The 25,568-nt window shown below is 42.0% G+C and overlaps 1 protein-coding gene across 1 annotated transcript in view; it reads right to left on the reverse strand.

Annotated features, from left to right (window-relative positions):
• Window positions 1-25,568, reverse strand: part of LOC124595505 (solute carrier family 22 member 7-like) — a 206,026-nt gene that overhangs the window by 142,557 nt on the left and 37,901 nt on the right. Inside the window, exon 2 of the mRNA XM_047134268.1 lies at window positions 15,311-15,426. Coding sequence (XP_046990224.1) covers window positions 15,311-15,406 — 96 coding nt within the window. The 5' untranslated portion in view covers window positions 15,407-15,426. The remainder of the gene's footprint in view (window positions 1-15,310; window positions 15,427-25,568) is intronic.

Below are 25,568 nucleotides of genomic sequence, written 5' to 3' on the forward strand. Positions count from 1 at the left end.
TTGTCAACTATTGTATTAATTATTTATTTAGCGACATGTTTCGAGGGAATACCTCATCTTCAGGCTAAATTGCATTACAAAAACTATTTTACAATAAGGCCATACTGATGTTACATAGTCTCTTCAGAAATGCTGTGGTTATCCTGCGGAAGAAGAGAAAACTTAGTAATAGGCCATGCCACTTTTGAAGTTGGACTGATGTTTACATGAAAATGTTTTCTAACGGTCACTCACTTTGTTTTCCTGGCGCGGCAGTCCCGTTGTGATGCGCTGAGGTGTTTCTGCTTCCGTGGCTCTCTTGGCTTTCTTGGTCACTGTTCGCAAATTTTCACTAACGTAACAGTAACTTGGAAACCTGATCACGAACAAATCTTCAGTGCAGTGTACAAGATGGCGGTCGAAATATAGCTGGTTTAGATTTGGCTAATGATTTGTAGATGTATGTGGTGTCAGATGTTTACATCTTCTGCACATCTTGTTATCGTATTACAGATGTAGGTTGAACACATCATGATATAAATTATTTATTTTAGATATTTCTAAGCTATTGATGGGGTTAGAGTCAAACGACTGTCATGTTACGTATCTTTTATTCTAAGAGTGCTGTAGTGAAATTGGAAAAGAAATATGAATTTTTGAAGTATGTCATTTCATTCAGGATCTCGTTATTCCCCATGTGGCCATAGATGAATATGATCATTTCTTCCAAGATGTCCATTTTCCAGCTCTTTTCTAAGTTATGTAGTACCTTGAGATCGTTGTCTATTGTAACACTATGTCCTGTTTCATTTATTTGTTTTGCTAAAGCTGATTTATTCGGTTTGCCAAGTCTGAAACAGTATTTTTTTTATTTAAAGCGTATTTTAAAATTTCTTCCCGCTTAGCCAATGTAATATTTGTTGCAATGACTGCATGTAATTTTATAGATTCCTGCTTTGTTAAGTTTCTCTGTGGGATGTGAGATGTCATGTATCAGTTTCTTTTTTAAGTTGTTGTTGGTGGCAAAGGTGATCCTGATGTCTGTTTTTTTAAACAGCTTGTCTATTTTGTCTGATAGGAGACCTAAACATGGTAACGTTATGTACTTGGGTTTTTGGATGTTGTGTGAGTAAGCTGTGTCACATTGTTTGTTGTTATTTTTTTGTTGTGCGTTGTGATAGTGTGTCTATTTTATGTTCGCGATAGCCATTATTATGTGCATTGTATTTGATAGTGTTCATTTCTGTCTCATAGTCGGCAGCATTAAGTGGGAATTTCTGTGCTCTGTTTAACAAGGATCTGAATGCAGCTTTTTTATGTGAGTTGGGATGTGTGGAAGATTTATTAATGACTGTGTCTGTGTGTGTTAGTTTTCTGTATACATTGATATTTAGGGTTTGGTCTGGGTTGCATATTGTCATGTCTAGAAAATTAATTTTGTTATCTTTCTCATGTTCTATGGTGAACTGGATGTTGTTGTGTAAATTATTGAATCTGTTTAATAGAGTTTCTATTTCTTCATCAATTCCATTGTATACAATGAATGTGTCATCGACATATCTGCAGTAGTGTACTATTCTCTGGGTTATTATGTCTTTGTTGTTGACAAGTTTATTTTCAAGGTCGTTAATGAAAATTTCTGCAATGATTCCACTTAGAGGACTTCCCATTGCTACGCCTACATCTTGTTTGTACATTTTGCTATTAAATGTGAAATAATTGTGTGAAAGAACAAGCTCTAGCAATTCTGTTAATTCAACTACTTCAGCTGTGGACGTAGTCTGACCTTTTAATAAATTATTTTTGATTATATCTAGGTAATGTAGCGGTAATTTAAAGAACGTTTACATATTTCTTGAGACAGTCACGATCGAAAAATAGTCAAACTGGCTTCAAATTCGTACAACTGTATTTCATTCAAATCAATAACGAATTTGCTATACTTATGCTGAGATGAAAAGCATTTCAAGGGATAGACTAGGTCGGAGAGTTGCATCAAACCAGTCTTCGGACAACAACGACAAACAACAACAACTACAATAATAGCTCTATTCTGCGCAGCTGTTAATTTACTGAAATCGATAATGAGTTTGCAGTAACTATGCTGAGACGGAGAGGGTTGCAAGGAATAGGCTAGTGTGAAGAGTTACATCAAAGCAGTCTTTGGACGAGAACAACCACTATCAACAACAACATCCATTCCATACAATTGTTATTTTACTCAAGGCTGTAAGAAGTCTAAAGTACGTTTTTAATAACGACCGTGCCCATGCATGATACGTTTCGAAACAATCTAGAAATCACCTAGGTTTGGTTTTCGTGAGCATACACTGATCCACGAATGTCTTATGGGCAGTTCAGTTGGCTGTTTTCGGAACTGACTTTGTAACAAAAACGGTTGTTTGTGTCCATCTGTCTCTGAATTTATAATTTCCGTCGCGGCACATCTGTGACTAACCTTTTATCGTCCCAGGATGTCCACGAAAACTGAGGTACAGGTTTGCATCTTAATTCTGAAACCTTTATTGCAAGCACCCTCACATGCAGCCGGTAATCGTCTTTGTGCAAGACGAAACGAAAGTTTCTAGCATCACCTAAATCACTTTTATAACTAAAAAGTCTCTCCTTTATTTTCCATGATATCCGCGAGTAAGCTTTTCGAAGATAATGTCATCATCTTATATTGTTTAAATATTTTCGCCATTCTTTGTTTGGGCCGTTCATTGATAGTCATTATATTTATACAATCAGTATGGGGAATTCGCCAACTCCATTCACTTAATACGAGTTAAGGAAACCATGAGCAGTTAGGAAATGAGTCATTTTTCTAGTCGTGTTATTCGTCACTCACACGCACTCCACCAGGCAGAGATCCATCTATAATGTTTCATCACGTCTCCATTTCGCGGCCATTCATTCCAGGCTTGCTTCTGAAGCTAAGAAACTTCGTATATGTGCCCCTCTATTTTCCAATCATCCCCCTTTAAATTTACTGAACCTCCTAAACCAAGATATCTCTTTTCCTGTATCTATTCAAGAAGTCGGAATGGTGAGGCGATGAGGTGCTGATAGGCTACATCTGCCGGCTCAGACCGAGATCGGCCTGCTTCTACGCGTCACTGTTACCAGTGCTACTTCATTGAAAGTGTGTCAAAGACTGCTCACGGGCGTTTTTTACCTATTGTAAAGATACCATTGATGAGTGTCTTGTCTGGTGTGATCTTTTTTTCGACTTACGCTTTACTAAGTTTTTCACATCATTGATGTACTAGTTAGGAAGTTTGTTGGGCACTAGACGTAACATTCCATGGGGAGGTGGACGTATCGGAAGGATAGGAGGTTAGTGACAGATAATCTGTCACTAACCTAAGGAACCATTTCTGTTGGTTTTGCGGTAGGACGTTAGTTGACCTAAAATCAGCGGTGTGATTTTGTTTTGGTAAGATGCATCTAGCAGACATTTATGTTCGTTAAGATGAATAAAGACAAAACTGGAATGATGAGACATTGTAGACATTGTAGTTAACCCACAATTCGGGGTTTTGTTAAATTCTAGGCCAGTGTAAGGAAAATAAACAAATATATTATATTAACTTTTTACCAACGTCTTCACCCACGTTCGAGAATGACAGATGTATTGCACACATATGTATCTGATACCCTGCCATACAACTCCAGAGATAGTCAAAATATCCACGGGTGTGCTGCCGGTCTACAGTGTCCAACGGGCACAATATTTCGGCGATCATACATGTCGCCATCATCAGGTGAACTGACGGACTGAGCTCCTGTGAACGTCCCGGCACGGAGTTCCGTACGCTATGTCTGCTCAGAGGGAACTGGGTTCGGTCGCGGCGGCGGCCGATTTAAATACCCTCCGCCCGCGGCGCGCTCCCTCCGCCGTCCGCGCCCCGCGCCACGGTCGCGCGGTGGAACAGACTGCGACGGCGTCTGAGATGACGTCGGAGTGATGGCTCTGTCCGCCGTGGTCGTCACAACTATACGTTTGCTTGATTTACTCTTGATTACCCCGATCGCTGGTTCCCAAGCCTTGCTAAGATTATAGCCACAGTCACGGTTTATGAGGTCGTCATTGGTGCGAATTTCGATGGCCTCTCTAACAACGCTGTCCCTATATCTCGACGTGTGTACCAGAATCCTCGTGCGGTCATATTCCATGGCGTGATTTTCTGACAAACAATGTTCAGCGACCGCCGACTTGCTCGGATACATCAGACGAGTGTGCCTCTGGTGTTCACGGCATCGATCCTCGACGGTAAGCATCGTCTGACCAATATGCGACCTGCCACATTGACACGGAATCTGGTACACGCCGGCCTTCCTCAAACCGAGGTCATCTTTGGCACTCCCCACCAGTGCACGAGTTTTATTTGGAGGACAAAACACAGTTCCGACCCGGTGTTTCTTCAGAATGCGAGCGATTTTCCCCGAGAGTGCGCCTGTGTAAGGAATAAATGCAGTGCCTACCACCTCCCTCGTGACTTCATCCATCTCAAGAGGTTGTGCTGCAGTGGTTGGGCGGAGAGCACGTTGAATCTGTCACTCTGAGTACCCATTTTTTCCGAAATACAGTTCTCAGATCTTCCAATTCCTGGGGTAGACTCTCTGCGTCAGAGATAGTGCGCGCCCTATGTCCTAGAGTTTTAAGTACCCCATTCCTCTGTGAAGGGTGGTGGCAGCTGTCTGCGTGCAAATACAGATCAGCGAACGAAGACTCATTACAAATAACAGAACAAGAAACAGGGTTCAGCTTTCATTGCCAACAAGGAAGAGATTCTCCGTACTAAAGTACGAACGATGGAGTTAGAGCGGCGCTTAGGTGGTGTCTGTGTAGCCTCACGTAGTGAAGAGGTTCCACGCGCTATCCTATATTGTGGCGGTAGAGAGCACCCATTATCCAGAGCCGCTGGAGGCATGGCTCAGTAGGCGTGAACCATTAGGTTCGCTGGATCCCACATGACTGTTGCCGGTGCCTGACGAAAAATTTGTAATTCCATTGCCAACTGTAAGACAGTGATAGGGTTGTATTGAGAAACGATATCACACTCACAACCTGCCCCTTTTCCACCTACCTCATCCCCCTCCCCACGCTTTAACCTGCTTCCAAAAACACACTCTTCCACTCCACCTCACACCCTCACTCTATTCTATGTCATACCTTCTTCCACCTGCCTATTCACACATTCTTTCAGTTACACCCGCCCACTAACCATTTTCCACCTGCCTGCTACTCCTACACTCTGTCCATTCTCACCTCTCTGTCCAGCTCTTCCTCTCTCCGTTCATCTCTTCCTTCCTTTCAGTCAACCCGTCTCCTCCCACTCACTTCATTATCTCCTCCTCCTCTTCTCTCTGTCCACCTTCTCGTCCCCATGTCTCATCCATTTCCTCCCACCTCTGTGACGATCTCCTTTTCCCAATCTCTCTGTCTATCTCCTCCTCTCCATTTCTCTGTCCATCTCCACCACCTCATCTTTTGGTTGACCTCCTCCTCCCATTGTCTATATCCATCACCTCCCCCCTCTCTTTGTGCATCTTCTCTTAACCTCTCTCTCGGTTCATTTATTTACTTCACCCCTTTTGCCCCAACACCCACACCCCAAAGTTTGGTAGGTGGTTCCTACCCCAACAGTGCTTTCTTGTAGACAGTAAGCGGTATGTGTGATACATGTTCGAAATCAATTGAGTCATTTAGAAGGAAGTACAGAACATAGAGTTTGGACGAAACTACGGAAACAACAAAAATACGATACATTACCATGATAATACATTGCAGAAAACTCATACGCATTCAAAACAGCTTCCAGTCGTCTCGGAATGAATAAATATAGATCCTGTATGGTTTCAAGGGAATTTAATAGCAATTTTCCTGCTAAATAGAGTCAGGAGCAGATAATGATGATGGAGGTGGCTGCGATCATTGACCCATCTCTCCAAAGTAGATCACAAAACCTAAATAATATTGAGTCTGTGGTAGCCACTGGGGTACAAGCTTTGTTCCATGAGATGGACCGGATCAGCCATCATGGTCACATAGTCCTTGGAAGTAGTGAGATTTTGCAGAATAACCATGAAGCCCGTGGAATACCATGATATGGGTGCCCAAATTATTACTGCATCGCCTCTATGTTCCAATCTTGGGACGTAAACTCTACCAGAAGTTGTAAACAGTATGAAACAAGACTTATCCGATCGAACGATTTTCTTCCATTGCTTCACAGTCCAGATTTTATAGCTCGGTTCTACGTTTTCGTGTTACAGGCATCTGCATCACTGATGATTGGTTTTGGAATTAGGGCTCGCCCAGTAAATCCGTGCTTATGGAGCTCCCTTTGTGGTGTTTTGATGCTGACAGGGTTCACCAACACTACATTCAGTTCTGAAGTTACTTTACCAGCTGTCGTTTTCTTATTTTTCGTCATATCTTCAATGATCGTCTGTCACTATTACTCAATACACACTTCCGTCCGCGGTGTTATTTAGTGGATGATGTTTTTCTGTTTCTCCTGTATGCAGCATAAATTGTCGATACCGTTTCTCTTGGCACACTAAACACTTCGGCTATCTTGGCTACAGAAGCGCCCACATTACGAGCACCTACAGTTGCCCACGTTCGAATTCACTTAGCTGCGACACAATGCATTCACACAATTGCACTAGACTTCGTTACGGGAAACAGATCGATGCTTACTGACGACACTGGGCTTCGCAGAAGCAGTAGTAGTCTGGGCTGACTCCAGTAACGCATTCCAAAACAATATCGCAAATATCTGCTGAAACACCATTAACAGAAACAATAAAACACAAAGAACAACCAGTACCCCAGCAGCGAATCAGCAGCGCTGCTGCATCGTCGTAGCAGCCAGCGCAGGTCAGGGAGGTGCTGTGACTGCCCGAGCACTGGTTTCCCTTCGTGAAATTGCAAGTAGCTGTCTAAACATCAGAAACAATGCTCTTAATGACTCTGAGGCGGGACGGCCTGTATATGTGATATGACTAGCTTTCTACCCTATGTATGCCACAAATGTTGCAAACATCTCGTCTTCCCCCTCACTTTGTCTATCACCTCCTCCCTCTCTGTCTGTCTATCCTTCTGCCCCTCTATCTTATCCTCCTCCTTCTGTCCGTCCATCTCCTCCTACCCCTTTCTCCATCCAACTCCATCTCCCACCTCTCTCACCTTGTCACTGTTTGCGAGGCTACCCCTGTCGGAGATTCAAGTCCACCCTCTGGCATGGGTGTGTGTGTGTTATCCTTAGCGTAGGTTAGTTTAAGTTAGATTAAGTAGTGTGTAAGCTTAAGGACCGATGACCTCAGCAGGTTGGTCCCTTAGAAATTATCACAAATTTCCAAATTTCCCTGTCCCTCTCCCCCCCCCCCCCCCCCCCCTCTATTCACCTTTTATGAACCCAGTTTTCACACCACTCCCAACCCAGTGGAAGATGGTTCTTACGCTGGCAGTACATACTTCCAGACAATAAGTGATACGTGCACTAGGTTTGGTTAGAATCAACCCATTGGTTTAGAAGGAGGTTTGGAACACACAACAGGGTGATCAGGCATCCAGTTTCTTACAGCATCTTCCCAACAAAACACATTTGGGATCACAGTATATTGTCTCGTTTCTCATTAACCGTCCCCCATATTTCTAAACAGTGTGTTTTTAACTAACTTGTAGCATAACCCGCTGGTTGACAAATGTGATCACATTTAAAGAATAAGGAAAATGCTTGTTTGATTAAAATAAACTGAACGAGACAGATTTTTTGAGTACATTGGTTGGTACTTTCACATGGCGAGTAGTTTGCCAAGTACATTTTCTATGGTCGTGTTTAAAATTTGGTTTTAGACCGTTAGAGTCACAGTTATGTTACTTGATGAGATATGCTGAAAACTCTTCACAGGAAAGTCAACAAAAAATTAGCTGTGTATTTCCTGAAATTAGGACAGCAAAGCGAGAAATATATTGTACGTTGTGTAAATGGACTTTCTCACTCGACCATGGAGGTCGAACTCGTGTTGTGGAAAACGTTAATTTGAAGAAACACAGGGTAGCTGTTTCAAACAATCGAGCGAGGTGGCGCAGTGGTTTGCACACTGGACTCACTTTCGGGAGGACGACGTTTCAAATCCGCGTCCGGACATCCTAATTTAGGTTTTCCGTGATTTCACTAAGTTGCTTCAGGAAAATGCCAGGATGGTTCCTATGAAAATGGACGATGGGGTTTCCTACCCCATCCTTTCCTAATCCAAGCTTGTGCACCGTCGACGGGACATCAAACATTAATTTTCTCCTCCTCCGAAGCTATTACAAAAGACGAAGAAAGCTTGTTGCTGCTGAGGAAGACCGCCTAGCCTTCATGGAATGAAACTTAACAATTCAGTTCAATGAATTACACTGCTGCGATCATCAGAAAGCTGTTTGAGAAGATATTTACCTAGTCCAGAACTAAGTGTGAATCTGTAATAGTAAATGTGTTGGTTCGATACGCATTGTATCAGATCTGTGAGATGCTGAAAGAAGTGAAGTACGTTTCAGATATGGTGATTACTTCTAATAACAAAAGCGTAAAATTGATGAAAATGTTTCTTCAACATTTTGTGTCAGTTAAGAGCAGTCAAGTAAAGGTGAAAGACTTCCAAAACATAACAGGTGGAAAGGCTGATATTATAGTAAATGGAAATTCTAATAAATTTCATCTGCGGGATAAAATTATTGCACTCTGTGGTGGCAGCTGCAACACCAAGTTTGGAGTTGTGGAAGGAAAGGAACAAAATTATGTTTTTACAAGACTTAAGCCTTTGCTGAAGAGCTACATAATGGTGTAATTTGTGCAGCGCACACGGTGCGTAATGCAATAAAAACTAGTGCTGATATTCCGCCAGTAGACATCGAAACCTTTGTAAAAAAAAAAAAAAAAAAATTTCAGCATTTCCACGTTTAAACCATTCGTGATGAAGGACTGAATCAGTTTCGAGACTTTCTTGGAGTGGAATATAAACAGGTGCTTGGTACTGTTAAAAGCGGATGGCATTCCTTGGAGAATTAACCGAATTACTTACGTGTATATACAGGGGACGAAAACCTTATTTTTTTGTCTTAAGAACAATGTCCTACTATCTTAAAAGCATTCTTTAGTGATCACATCCTTGGCTTTATTTTATTCACAGCGGACTGAAAATGTTTCATCAACAATAAGGATTGCTGAGGCACGAATTACGTCAGTGGATGAAGTTTCTGAGGAGTTAGAAATACTGATAAGCAAAATGAAATCCGGGAAGAATTTAGTCTTTAATAAGTGCACTGCAATAAGATGACTTGCTGAAAGATACTGATTTCTTGTAAATTTCAAATTCACTTTGTAAAACATTAATTGACGGTATTGAAAAATGGGCTTACCCATTTCTTGTGCTGGAACCACTTAACCGGATTCAGCTCAAATATCCTCTTCTCTGGAAGACGGTTCAGAAAAAATTTTAAATTTTGGCAGAGTCTGGGGAAACTTTTCTTAAAGATATATGTGAAGACGAATTTTTGAGGAAGTTAACCACGTTAGAAATGTATATAAAGTGAAAAACCGTGAATCAAGAACCGTTTAGTAAGCTGCTGAAAAGTCGTCTATCATTTCCCACATCCTTGTTTCTCTAGATATCAGCTGCAAAAATTTGTAACTCATTACTATGTTTGTACTAGCTGGAACTAATGCTGCTGCAGAAAGAGTGCTCCCTATCACAAATGCCATACAGTCTTTTAAAAAGAACATGTTTAGTGAGGAAATTGTTAACAAAATAATTATAATTGATGCTCATTTGCAGGATACTTCATATGCTGACTTTCATAAAAATCCTGTTTGATTGTATCAAACTCCTGAATGACACACATTCTACTGTAAAACACAGCAAAATGCACGTATTTCAGAAAGTAGGCACATCGGAATTTCGATGCCACTTGAGAGTGTAACTTAGTACGATGAACAATGTAATTGTAGCATAAACCAAACATTTTAACACAACTCTACTACATAGGGATAGTATAAACCAGTGTTTCCAGAAAATGTAGGCTCACTTCAACTCTAATTTGTGACCCATGTTTTCACTTTGCAGATCTGGCACGCTAATTCGCCATGACGTATACACATTTATGCACTTTTGCCTGGCGTAGTGCAGAAACCCGACGTGACGTGGTCTCAACAAGTCGCTGGTAGTCCCCTGCAGAAGTGGGCCATAGCCTTCCATTATTGCGAAAGTGTTGCTGGTGCAGGATGTTGTGCGCGAACTGGCCTCTCGGTTATGTCCCATGAATGTTAGATGGCATTCGTGTTGAGCCATCTGGGGGGCCAAATCATTTGCTCAAATTGTCCAGAATGTTCTTCAAGTCAATCACGAACAATTGTGACCCTATGACATGACATAGTTGTTATGGAGCATGAAGTCCATGAAAAGCTGCAGATGGCCTTCAGATAGCTGAACGTAACGATGTAATCAATGAGGACCCAGTCAATTCCATATAAACACAGCTCACACCATTATGGAGCACCACCAGCTTGCACAGTGCCTTGTTGACAACTTGGGTATATGCGTTCGTGGGTCTGTGCTACATACGAACCCAATCATCCGCTCTTCCCAACGGAAATCGGGACTCATCTGACCAGGTCACGGTTTTCCAGTCATCTGGGGTCCAACTGCTATGGTCACGAGCCCATCTGATAAGTTTGTCGTACGTCCCTCATTGATTCTGCGGTTATTTCACGTAGTATTGTTTGTCTGTTAGCATTGGGATCTCTACACAAACGCTGCTGCTCTCGGTCGTTAAGTGAAGGACGTCGGCCATTGCGTTGTCCGTGGTGAGAGGTGGAATTTGGCATTCTCAGCACTCTCTTGGCACTGTGCAGCTCAGCCAACGAACTGATCTTTTATACCTTGTGTACGCGATACTACTGCTACCCGTATATATTCATATCGCTATCCCATGACATTGGTCATCCTCAGAGGATATGACATGCTGTGTAAGATGTATTAAGATCTCATGATTTTTTTTAAAAGCTTCAGATCCAAGAATGACGTTCTCTCACTTCTATCTTTCAACCACAACCTCTTCTTTCAACCACAAATATCTCAGCAGAGTAATTAGACCTGCTTCCCCGTGGTATGGGAGTCACAGGATAAATTGTCTGTGACCACTTCAATCACTCATTTTTTGGTCGTATAATCCGGTCGAAAGTGATAATGGATGTGGAGCGGTTGGATTTAAGGTTCCAAAAACGCTCATAAGGATGACAAAGATTTCAATTAAAAAAGCAATTACACTGGCGACGTCTTTCGCTTGACTTTTACCCTGATTCTCCCTAGGCTTACTTGGATTTTTACATCCCCTGATTTCCTCCACAATGGGGGAAGAAAAATACTGTTGGCTAAGTAACGTTGTGTAGACCATTGGTGCCAAGTTGAAAATGAGTGCCTATCTGAAATTCTAAATCGAATACGGGTCTCTTTTTCCATTTGTCGGATTCTTTTAGGTTAACAGCCAAGATATAACAGATGCAATAAAGCCACAGGATAGTAAATCAGAAAGAAACTATTTTACTCTTGACCGTGGTATTCGATTACAAGAGTACAGCCTGAGAAATGAAAGTATGTAGTACTGAGACATGTTGTGTACGTAGTTTTAATAAGCACCAGACTATCAGTCCACTATAGCAGATAACGCAAAAAATTCTGGTTTCTTCCGAATTGCGTTAATACCATGCATATTGAACAAAAATCATTTAAATATACATTTAACATATACAGAAGGGTGGAAATAATTTCAGTGATAATGTATTACCTGTTTTGGCTGGACTGCTGGAACCAATGGGTCATTAAGCAATGATCTGGATCTGAATAGTGCTACATATTTCCTACAAGCGCAAACTCTAAATTGTTGATGATCTTAGCCCTAATTCAATGTCGTTTTCAAATTAAATGTGTAATTTCAATTTGAAGTTTAAGTCACTTATTATTTTCTCTAGGGCAACAATTAATTACTCTGGCAACTTAATGTGAAGAAAACTGATCAGATGTGAAACTAATGATTGTACGGTTTTGAAACGTTGTGTTCTGTAACACTAGGTCACTCCATTGCCATTTGGTCGAAGATGAATAATTAAATAGATAACTTATTATTATTTGTTCAGTAATTCCTACTTATCATCAGCAATACACATACACAATAAACACATTAATACTGTACTATAGCTACACCTACAATGGCATGCTGAAAAGTAACGCCTCTGAATTTTTTATAAGGAAGCTCTTACAGCTTTTTTAAATAAAACAAATGCTATTAGTGTTCTACGTCTTTATTATTCATGTCTCTATATTTTTCACGCCACCCCCCCCCCCCTCCTCCCCGCTAGAGGGCTCCAAATTGCAATGTATAAAATGATAGTGCGTAACGTAACTACGTCGGTGCGTGAGAAACAGAGTGCTGTAATCGAGTTTTGAATTTCAAGAATTCGTCCACACGTGGAGCAACCTCTCGTTCAGCATGACAATGACAGACTAAACACAAGCCCAGCGACAACTGTAGCAGTACGACGCCTTGCTTCACTCTCATCGATCGTGCCCCCACCAGATTTTCATCTCTTTCCAAATTTTAGAGAACATCTTCGAGGACTGCAGTAGAGAAGGCGAAAGATCGACCGGTTTGTTGGGATAATTTTAGAAAAATGTGGTTCACCTGTAAAGGAGACTGCGCATAGAACACTAGTGCAGCCCATTCTTGAGTACTGATCGAGTGTCTGGGGTTCACTCCATGACGGATGGATCGAATACATCGAAGCAGTTCAGAAGCCGGCTGCTATATTTGTTACAAGTAGGCTCGAAAACATGCAAGTATTACCGAGATGCTTCGGGAAGGGGCAATCCCTGGAGTGAAGGCGACGTTATTTTCGAGAAACGCTATTGAGAAAACTTAGAGAATCGGCATTTGAGTCTGACTGCAGAACGATTCTGTTGCCGCCAACGTGTATTTCACCACGAAGACAAGAGAAATTGGGTCTCGTATGGAGGCATATAGACAGTAGTTTTTCTTTATATTTGAGAGTAGAGCAGGAAAGGATATAATAAGTAGTGGGACGGGTAGCTTGCGATGCACACTGTATGATCAAAGGTATCCGGACATCTGACTGAAACTGACTTACAAGTTCGTGGCGCCCTCCATCAGTAATGCTGGAATTCTATAGGGTGTTGGCCGACCCTTAGCATTGATGACAACCTCCACTCTCGCAGGCATACGTTCAATCAGGTGTTGGAAGGATTCTTGGGGAATGGGAGCCCATTCTTCACGGAGTGCTGCACTGAGGAGAGGTATCGATGTCGGTTGGTGAGACCTGGCACGAAGTCGCCGTTCCAAAACATCCCAAAGGTGTTCTTTAGGATTCAGGTCAGGACTCTGTGCAGGCCAGCCCATTACAAGGATGTTATTGTCGTGTAACCACTCTGCCGTGTATTATGAACAGGTGCTCGATCGCGTTGAAAGATGCAATCGCCATCACCGAATTGCTCTTCAACAGTGGGAAGCAAGAAGGTGCTTAAAATGTCAATGTAGGCCTGAGCTGTGATAGTGCCAGGCAAAACAACAAGAGGCACAAGCCCTCTCCTTGAAAAACACGACCACGCCATAACACCACTACCTCCGAATGTTACAGTTGGCACTACACACGCTGGCAGATGTCGTTCACTGGGCATTCGCACGCCCTGCCATCGGATCGCCACATTGCGTACCGTGAATCGTCACTCCACACCACGTTTTTCCACTGTTCGATCGTCCAATGTTTTCGCTCCTTACACCAAGAGAGGCGTCGTTTGGCATTTACCGGCCTGATGTGTGGCTTATGAGCAGCCTCTCGACCATGAAATCCAAGTTTTCTCATCTCCCGCCTAACTGTCATAGTACTTGCAGTGGATCCTGATGCAGCTTGGAATTCCTATGTGATGGTCTGGATAGATGTCTGCCTGTTACACATTACGACCCTCTTCAGCTGTCGGCGGTCTCTGTCAGTCAACAGACGTGGTCGGCCTGTACGATTTGTGCTGTACGTGTCCCTTCACGTTTCCACTCACTATCTCATCGGTTACAGTGCACCTAGGGATGTTTAGGAGTGTGGATATCTCGCGTGCAGACATGTGACACAAGTGACAACCAATCACCTGGCCACGTTCGTAGTCCGTGAGTTCCGTGGAGCGCCCCATTCTGCTGTCCCACGATGTCTAATGACTACTGAGGTCGCTGATATGGTGTACCTATCAGTAGGTTGTAGCACAATGCTCCTAATTTGAGAAAGGGTATGTTTGTGTGAATGTCCGGATAATTTTGATCACATAATGTATGTACGAAGACGTAGATTACTTCACTTTGGTAGTGACGAATCGGTGCAGGCAGGGGTGAGGTTGTGGCTCCGTCAGCAAAGTCAAACATTCTTTCAACAAACTGGTGTCTCGTTGGAAGAAATGTGCACGTCACCAGGGCGCCTGTGTTGAGAAATAAATATGTAGACTTGAAGAATAAAGATGTAGAATATTAATAATCTTTGTTTTATTTAAAAAGCTTTAAGAGTTTTTACATAGAACACCGGAAGGCATTACTTTTCAGCACACCTTCGTACTTATGGGTCCTTCACTGCATTGTACTGCCGAGTGATGAGGGATCAGTTTAAGGATTTAACGATTGCTAAATCTTATGTGGGGGCTTCTCCTTCCTGACGTCCATATCTCAATCTTCGAGGCCATCGTGAGTACTAGGAAAGCATTGGCACTATTCTGTATGTCTTACATTTAATAATAAATGGAAGCTCCACTGAACTACGTAACATTGTCACGTGATTATGTAATATTATCATTACCTATAAAGATTGGTGCCATACAGAGTTTGTTATAACACGAGCACGAGCCAGCATGGTCAACCACAACACATACAAATGAAGTACGAAACTTTACAAACAACTAAACAGTTTATAGTACTAAATTTCCATTTAGGAGAATAAGGAAGTCAATATCATAGCCCATCTTTGTGTAGTCGTGACTGACTGTATCAGGATCTATGCTATGTTTTGATCTACATTTAGCCAGAGGTCGATAAAATACCAGGATGAAGTCAACGATGTTGGTTCAGTCTTCCTCTAGTACTCCTGCTCACCACAGCCAACAGTTTAAAGCATTATTTTCGGATCAAAATTAATATTAAACTTCTTTAGCAAGTAATAATCGCGCTAAGAAGTTGTGAAGATGATTTCATTACAAAAAGAATAACTGGTGCGAATGAATTACAGACCTGTTGGATGATTGACTCGATTCCTGGATCAGTAGAATCTTCAGGTACTGGAATGTTAGCATCTTGTTTCCCTTGAGTGCTCGATGTACAGACCATCTCCAGAAAGTTGTAGGGTCCTGTAAATCATTTTGTTGACTGTAATTTTATGATTTTGCCCCAAGTAATTCACACAACTAATGCATAAATTTTTATTGCAAGAATAATAAAATATAAAATGATTATTATTCTCCCGGAAATATAAGTCCAACTCTCATTATTAAACGAAGACACACGTTTTTAACTAAATCAAGCGTTGCAACTTTGGTGATACGTTCTCACATCTTCAAAACGTAACTGTTTTTCATAAAGGTCTGACGATGCTCTCCTTTATTTTTAATCTCCCCTCCTACCACTTTGCCGCTGCTGATTCAAGATCCAGTTCAGTGCTCTTCAGCTGTTAAATCAATAAAATTATCTCTAATCAATATTCAAAATGTCCTTTATATCGAAAGTGACGTCCTACAGAGCGCATAAATTCGGTTTGTCCCGAAACATCCAAGGTGCAGTCATGAAATTTTTGACATATTATACCACATTGTGGCATCAAGAATGTCAGGTAGCCACTCATGGAAAAAGCTAATGGATTAATTTGACGCTGAAAGCTGAGAATAGGAACAACGCCTCATAATTTAGCGGACGCAGAGTTCCATAACGAAAAGCAGGAAAAGCACAAAACACATAATTTTATGTGTATTATGATCTGTGTTGAAAGAAATTAAGTTCAAAGGGAAAGTTGAAAACAGCGCAAAATATGATTAATTCGACTCACTTCCAAAACATCAATGTCCTGTGACTTTAAAACACAAAATTAATCTCCAATGAAGTTCTCTATTACTTCTTCGTTTTTTTGGACATCTTGCTCTCATAACAGAACATCTACGTCTTTGGTTGATGCCTCTATGAAAGTTTGCGTTCGAATTAAGTCGAAAATGAAATTTGTGGTATGTCACTGCTATTGAGAGAGCCTCCTGGCATGCAAATTTATTTACACTGAAGCGCCAAAGAAACTGATGAAAGCATTTGTAATCAAACAGACAGAATACGGCGCTCCGGTCGGCAACGCCTATATAAGACAACTAGTGTCTGGAGCAGTTAGATCGGTTACTGCTGCTACAATTGCAGATTGTCAAGATTAAGTGAGTTTAAACGTGGTGTTATAGTCATCGTACGAGCGATGAGACACATCATCTCCGAGGTAGCGATGAACTGGGAATGTTACCGTACGACCGTTTCAAGAGTGTACCTTGAATATCGGGAATCCGATAAAACATCAACTCTCCGATATCGCTGCGGCCGGGAAAAGAACCTGCAAGAACGGGACCAATGATGACTGAAGAGAATCGTTCAATGTGACAGAAGTGCAACCTTCCGCAAATTGCTGCAGATTTCAGTACTGGGCCATCAACAAGTGTCAATGAGAAACCATTCAACGAAACATCATCGATATGGGCTTTCGGAGCCGAAGGCCCACTCGTGTACCCCTGATGACTGCACGACACAAAGCTTTACGCTTCGCCTGGGCCCGTCAACACCGACATTGGACTGTTGATGACTGGAAAAACATGTTGCGTGGTCGGACGAGTCTCGTTTCAGATTTATCGAGCGGATGGATGTGTATTGGTATGGAATCCATGGACCCTGCATGTCAGCAGGAGACTGTTCAAGCTGGTGAAGGCCCTGTAATGGCGTGGGGTGCGTGAAATTGGAGTGATATGGTACATCTAATACGTCTAAATACAACTCCGATAGGTGACACGTACGTAAGAATCCTGTCTGATCACCTGCATCCATTCGTGTCCATTGTGCATTCCAACTTGGCCAATTCCAGCAGGACAATGCGTGACCCCACACGTACAGAATTACTAGAGAGTGGTTCCAGGAACACTCTTCTGAGTTTAAACGCTTCCGTCGGCCGCCAAACTCACCAGACGTGAACATGATTGAGCATATGTGGGATGCCTTGCAACGTGCTGTTCAGAAGAGATATCCACTCCCTCGTACTCTTACTGATTTTTGGACAGGCCTGCGGGATTCATGGTGTCAGTTCCCTCCAACACTACTTCAGATATTATTCAAGTCCATGCCACGTCATGTTGCGGTACTTCTGCGTCCTCGTGGGGCCCTACGCGATATTGGGCAGGTGTATCAGTTTCTTTGGCCCTTCAGTGTAGTTACACTAAGGAATTTACAAACGTTTTTGTCGGAGAGCGTAATTTTACTGTAGCTAGTACGTTAATAATAAAAGAGCTTCAGTTCATTTTTTGATTACCAACATTTCGATGTTCAGCCTGTTTTGAAATCAAACCAATGTATTAAGTATTTTAACACTATTTGTAACAACAGTTCTGCAACGTTACTTAGAAATCTCTAAGCTATACATGCTCGCACGCTATAAAACTCATCGATTAATCTTCGTCTCATTTCAGTCTCTCTCTCTTTTCCTCACTCTCTATTTCTTTTATGCCCTCTCTATTTTCCAAGCAAATATACTCACAGTATCACCCTTTAGTGCGCACGTGCGCATCCTGAACTGGTGTGTGTAACAGTTACTAAAATTAGGCATTGCACATTCGTTGTTTTCTTACACGGCAGCTTTTACACTAGGTACCTCTCAGCAATAGAGTGGTTACAACATCCAAAATTAATTCTTATCCAACCGTGTTACTTAACATCCTTAGTAGAAATGCAATTTTGATTTGGGACGAAATACGCAGATCAGCCTTTCCTCAGGCGGCGGCAGGTGGAAGGGACAGTAGGGTGGGGACAGCATCAATCTGTCATGTCCTCCCCCCTCTTCCGCTCCCCCCTCTCACCACACATACCCTCCCCTGCCATCTCCACGAATCATTGCCCAGTATTTTACTGGCAATTAAGACGAAACCACCCATCAGTATGTATCGCATCTTCTTATCTGTAATACACATGTGGCGTTATTTTTCAATTCCATCTGAAGCCAAGCCTCTTTCTTGGAAACATATCACTCACGGTGCAGCTAAGCCAACAAATGGTATGTCTCTTATGGGAGTTTGAACAAGCATAATAAGTACAGATCCCAAGAAAAAACACTGGGATAGTGCATCAGTGTATTATAGAACATTACATTGTCATAACAATAATACACATACAATACACAGAGATCACAACAAAAAACACAATCTCGATGCACATGGACTTAAGTTCATCAGCCGGCCGCTGTGGCCGTGCGGTTAAAGGCGCTTCAGTCTGGAACCGCGTGACCGCTGCGGTCGCAGGTTCGAATCCTGCCTCGGGCATGGATGTGTGTGATGTCCTTAGGCTAGTTAGGTTTAAGTAGTTCTAAGTTCTAGGGGACTGATGACCACAGATGTTAAGTCCCATAGTGCTCAGAGCCATTTGAACCATTTTTAAGTTCATCAAAAAATTTCTACTCTGACATCCGACATTAAAATGTTGGTAACTATGTAGCATTGGCTATGAAATATGAGAATGATTGTGAACATTCTCGCCATTAATACTTAAACATTCGCTTGTGCAGTGTTGTATTGATGAATTAGAAATTAATTGCTGCTGGAGATGAGTTTTGCTTCAATTGATGTTCTGCAAAACTTCAAATTGCGAAATAAAGTCAACTGCTGCCTTGTGAGGCAGCACACACACACACACACACACACACACACACACACACACACTCATAAGCACAGTTTACTCTTCCAATAAAGATCCTGTATTTCATCTGCTATTAAAATAAAACAGCCTGTCACTAGCTTTGTTCTGTGTGCATCCCACTTGTAAACGAGCGCAGTGCCATCATTGTGCAACATTTGGTGTGAGGCCCGGTGGAATCACAAAGTAAATATTATCACATCTAAGTTGTCCATGAGATGGTTATATATCTATACAAAATACAGGTTAGTTAAAATTATATGCTTGTCAAGTGTTATCACCTTATCTAAAAGTTTATCAAAAATGTGTAAACATACACAATTTGTTCATGACAATATACATCTAAAATTCATAAAGATATTGATATCATGGTGTAACTACCAGTATTTTCAAGACCTACAACCTGTTTTATTTATCAGATGTATTACATAAGCACATAGATAATGGTTATTTAAATGTTACTATTACATCTGAAGAGTCTATATTATTGTTCTAAAAAAACACATATTAACTAAAATAATGTGTCAGTTTCTGGAAGGGTGCAATTATTGTGTACCTTGTATCTGATGCATTAAATACGACTGTGGACTCACAAATTAAGAACCACAGCAATATTTCCAAGTCCAAATCGTTCTACAAAAGCGTGAAACACATGTTGCTATGAAATAACAAACTACAACAATCGCTGACACTTCATCTTTCGCGCAAATGAGGCTACGTTACGAAAACCGGACTTATCGGGAACCATTTTTGGGCGGAAAATATAATGTATTAAGAAAAAGAAGATTAATATTACTACCTTACTACTAAAATTATTTTTGATCTTCGACATACTGAATGTTTATCCAACATCGACACATTTTCCATCACTTAGCCACAAGAAAGCGTGTAAAATTTAATTTTGTACTGCATCAAATATTTTAAACAGAACACGGTCAAGGACACTGATAGACAAGGTTCCACACAGATATAAAAGTTCGATATCTCGAAAATTCCATCTTTGCTCCTAAATAAATTAGTTTATGTTATTACTTAAATGTAAAGATTTCGAGTATGAAACACGTAAGGACTGCTTAACGTAGTACCCAAGAACAATTACCGATTCTTCATCATGAACGGAAATTCGATCTTTGCACCAGAATAAAATTGTCTACATTATTTAACAAAATACGTAGAGACGTGTTCAACAGTATTACAAAACGCGGATTATACAACTGACCTAACTTTCAGGTTAAAGTGCACTTGTCAGGGACTGACCTATGATGTCACACAATGGAAACAACATGACACTTCGATGAAATAGCATAGTGAACAGTAGTACTAAACATTCATACAGGTAATAATCGAGCATTGTTATGCTTTTGACTACACCCTATAACAGATATTTTCTCTGACATAAAACTACACAGTTCGTTTTGAATGATTTTAATCACATATATACCTGTATATATACTGCACACCCTCGATACCTTTCTTAGTCGGGTTGTCCAGAAAGTAAGCCCTTTTCGCTCGCAAGATGGAAACCACGGTGAAAATCAATGAAAATCAGAAGTGTTTTATTTGCAGCAGTTTGCTAAACATTCCAGCTATTTCCCTACCTAGTCGTCACTCCGACTTAGATATTTGTCATACCACTGTACCAGCTCTCCCTCACTCTGCCCATAGAAGGCAGCCGCCTGTGCTCTCCGCTAATTCTCTAAGGTGGTCTGCGGCTCGTTGTCTGAACCAAAATGTTGTCTTCATAACCACCGGTTCAAGCGAGCACTAATGAAAATCAGAGACAGCCACATCCAGGCTGCATAGCGGGTTATAGCGGGTTATCAAACGCTTCCCATCGGAAAGATACTGAAGGAGAGTCTTCGTAGCCCCTGCAGAGTGCGGCCGTGATTTATCATGAAGAAGGAAATACATTACAGTTACGTTATGTGGGGTTGTATGAGATCAGGTGGAACCTTTCGACAGGCACCCATACTTCGCGGGTGACACTATTTTCTAGTCATGTTTACGTTCTCAGAACCGTAATGTGCAACGTGAAGAGATCGACGGGCATACAAGAGACACTGTTCAACTCATCTGTGCAAAGTTTCATCCGATTTTGAGTGTGTATTCCATTTCGCGACCGACCAGAACTTACCGGGTGATCAAAAAGTCAGTATAAATTTGAAAACTGAATAAATCATGGAATAATGTAGATAGAGAGGTACAAATTCATACACATGCTTGGAATGACATGAGGTTTTACTAGAACCAAAAAAATACAAAAGTTCAAAAAATGTCCGTCAGATGGCGCTTCATCTGATCAGAATAGCAATAATTAGCATAACAAAGTAAGACAAAGCAAAGGTGATGTTCTTCACAGGAAATACTCGTATGTCCACCATCATTCCTCAACAATAGCTATAGTCGAGGAATAATGTTGTGAACAGCACTGTAAAGCATGTCCGGAGTTATGGTGAGGCATTGGCGTCGGATTTTGTCTTTCAGAATCCCTAAAGATGTCGGTCGATCACGATACACTTGCGACTTCAGGTAACCCCAAAGCCAATAATCGCACGGACTGAGGTCTGGGGACCTGGGAGGCCAAGCATGACGAAAGTGGCGGCTGAGCACACGATCATCACCAAACGACGTGCGCAAGAGATCTTTCACGCGTCTATCAATATGGGATGGAGCGCCATCCTGCATAAACATCGTACGTTCCAGCAGGTGTTTATCAGCCAGGCTGGGGATGATGCGATTCTGTAACATATCGGCGTACCTCTCACCCGTCACGGTAGCAGTTACAGAACCAGAATCACGCATTTCCTCGAAGAAAAAAGGTCCGATAACGGTAGATGTGGTAAATCCAACCCATACCGTGACTTTCTCGTCGTGCAATGGAGTTTCCACGACAGTTCTAGGATTTTCGGTAGCCAAAATTCTGCAGTTGTGGGCGTTGACAGGCCCTCGGAGCGTGAAATGAGCTTCGTCAGTCCACAATACGTTACTCAACCAATCGTCATCTTCCACCACCTTTCGAAACGCCCACATCGCAAATGCCCTCCGCTTCACTAAATCGCCTGGTAACAGTTCATGATGCCGATGGAATTTGTACGGATAGCATCGGAGGGTACGCCTAAGTGCCAACCAAACAGTAATGTATGGAATGTCCGTGCGACGTGCGACTGCACGAGCGCTGACTTCCCATGCATAAACGAACCCGCTACAGTCTCCATTTCTTCCTGAACTGTCTCAGCAGCATTACCCCTCGTGTTCGGTCGGCCACTACGGGGTCTATCGTCTAAACAACCCGTGGCTTCGAACTTCGAAAGAACTTCTTTTTTGCCTATACACCAGTGGAAAATACTGTGAATTCGAAATAGTTCTGTACATTCATCCATTTACTATTGTTCAAGTCCAGATATATTCAACGAAAACAATTTGAATGTTGCGTTCCTATAACATACAATCAAAGTTCCATAATAAATTCATGTTACTATTATCTTCCGATCTTTAATTTTACGCGAAACTAACGTACAAATTCAATAATTCATATTTATGCATCTGTGAAGATGATTCAAGAAGGTCTGCATACATTAACACACAACCAATGATTCAATAGGCAATACGTGTCACATACCTCATAAAAATTGCCATATAAAGTACAGAGTGCTCTTGCACAGTTAATAAACCACAATTTCATACCGTAAAAGAAGAAGAAGAGAAGCAGTTTTTCTATACAATTAATTACATATACATATGCCATTATGATTTCATATTTGTACCTGTTTTCATGCGAGTATGAACGTGTGCATACACACTACTGGCCATTCAAGTTGCTACACCAAGAAGAAATACAGATGATAAACGGGTATTCATTGGACATGTGATTACATTTTCACGCAATTTGGGTGCATGGATCCTGAGAAATCAATACCCAGAACAACCACCTCCGGCCGTAATAACGGTCTTGATACGCCTGGGCATTGAGTCAAACAGAGCTTGGATGGCGTGTACAGGTACAGCTGCCCATGCAGCTTCAACACGATACCGCAGCTCGACAAGAGTACTGACTGACATATTGTGACGAGCCAGTTGCTCGGCCACCATTGACCAGACGTTTTCAATTGGTGAGAGATCTGGAGAATATGCTGGCCTGGGCAGCAGTCGAACGTTTTCTGTATCCAGAAAGGCCCCTACAGGACCTGCAACATGCGGTCGTGCATTATCCTGCTGAAATGTAGGGTTTCGTAGGGATCGAATGAAGGGTAGAGCCACGGGTCGTAACACATCTGAAATGAAATGTCCACTGTTCAAAGTGCTGTCAATGCGAACAAGAGGTGAACGAGACGTGTAACCAATGGCACCCCATACCATCGCGCCGGGTGATACGCCAGTATGGCGATGACGAATACACGCTTCCAATGTGCATTCACCGCGATGCTGCCAAACACGGATGCGACCATCATGATGCGGTAAACAGAACCTGGATTCACCCGAAAAAATAACATTTTGCCATTCGAGCATCCAGGTTTGTCGTTGAGTACACCATCGCAGGCACTCCTGTCTGTGATGCAGCGTCAAGGGTAACCGCAGCCATGGTCTCCGCGTCGATAATCCATGCTGCTGCAAACGTCGTCGAACTGTTCGTGCAGATGGTTGTTGTCTTGGAAACATCCCCATCTATTGATTCAGGCATTGAGACGTGGCTGCACGATCTGTTACAGCCATGCGGATATGATGCCTGTCATCTCGACTGCTAGTGATACGAGGCCGTTGGGATCCAGCACGGCGTTCCGTATTACCCTCCTGAACCCACCGATTCCATATTCTGCTAACAGTCATTGCATCTCGACCAACGTGAGCAGCAAGGTCGCGATACGATAAACCGCAGTCGCGATAGGCTACAATCCGACCTTTATCACAGTCGGAAACGTGATGGTACGCATTTCTCCTCCTTTACGAGACATCACAACAAAGTTTCACCAGGCAACGCCGGTCAACTGCTGTTTGTGTATGAGAAATCGGTAGGAAACTTTCCTCATGTCAGCACGTTGTAGGTGTCGCCATCGGCGCCAGCTTTGTGTGAATGCTCTGAAAAGCTAATCATTTGCATATCACAGCATATTCTTCTTGTCGGTTAAATTTCGCATCTGTAGCACTTCATCGTCGTGATGTAGCAATTTGAATGACAAGTAGTGTATATATCTTATATCACCTGTCATAGACAAAAGCAAGAGTGTTGGCAGTGGTGTATAAGTTCAACACAAACTGTATTCTTGTGTAGATATGTTTTAGTGAAACTACAGTGAGCGAATTGACCTAGTGATGTTGCTGCCAGTGGCACCAGGTGGTCATCCCAGCATATATTGGAGGTATTTTAGTGCTCCAAGCAGTACCCTACAGCACATAGGAAATCAATCAGTAACAGTACATCGTCACTTTTGTAACATAGCCTCATTTAGGCCACAGAACAATTGTCAACCGTTGCTGCAGCATATTACTTTTTAGCCACATGAGTTTTCTATTATTATAGAACAATTTAGACGTGGAAATATCACTGTGGTACTTAATTTGAGAGTCCAGTCTTGTTTTAGGCGTCGACTGTAAGTTACTCAATACCTGCCCTCCTCCAGCAGCTGACACGTTATTTAAATAACTTGTGTTTTATTCTGAGTTAGCGACTTCTGAGTTAGTGGTTAGGCAGGAACATAGATGGTTGGTTGGTTGATTGGTTTGGGGGAAGAGACCAAACAGCGAGGTCATCGGTCTCTGGAAGGACGGAGAAGGAAGTCGGCCGTGCCCTTTCAAAGGAACCATCCCGGCATTTGCCTGGAGTGATTTAGGGAAATCACGGAAAACCTAAATCAGGATGGCCGGACGCGGGATTGAACCGTCGTCCTCCCGAATGCGAGTCCAGTGTGCTAGCCACTGCGCCACCTCGCTCGGTTTGTGTTCTATAGAACAATAATTCAGTCAGTTCAACATGGAAACAACATTGTCGCACTTAATTTGAGAGTCTACAGTCCATCAAAGGTACGGTAGACAATAACTGCACTATTCCAATAGCTGAAACATTATTTTAGCTAATATGAGCTTTATATAGCTACAGAACTATAACACAGACAATTTAGATGCGGAAATATTTTATTTGAGGCTGCATTGTGGCTTACATCACGTATGCCAAGTATGGTACAATGATCGAACCATCCTCATTGACAATTGCACCTAAACATGTAAATTAGATCACTAGTACCAATAAGACAGCCATGTGTGCTTTGATAAATAATAAAGACATTCTAATTTGAAATATTTAATTTTTTGACCCGTTCTGTGGTAAAAAGAATGAATTACGCTTGTTGAAAGTGGGAGATACAGAGAACATCGATAAGGATTGGCTGTTCTGCTGGTAAAATATTGAGATGTGACTGTTTGTTACATTTAAATGTCTGGTAAAGTACTGGTTTATCATTGGGGTCTCTCCTAAGAGTGGTCAGGCTCATTTTCTGTCGTGTTTCGGCAGATTTTTTGCTATTCGTTTTTGCAATGTATTGCTGGAGTCCGCCCAAACAAGCATTGTTCATCTCATCTTTCATGA

This window comes from Schistocerca americana, chromosome 2 (assembly GCF_021461395.2).
Source record: "Schistocerca americana isolate TAMUIC-IGC-003095 chromosome 2, iqSchAmer2.1, whole genome shotgun sequence".
Lineage (NCBI taxonomy): Eukaryota > Metazoa > Arthropoda > Insecta > Orthoptera > Acrididae > Schistocerca > Schistocerca americana.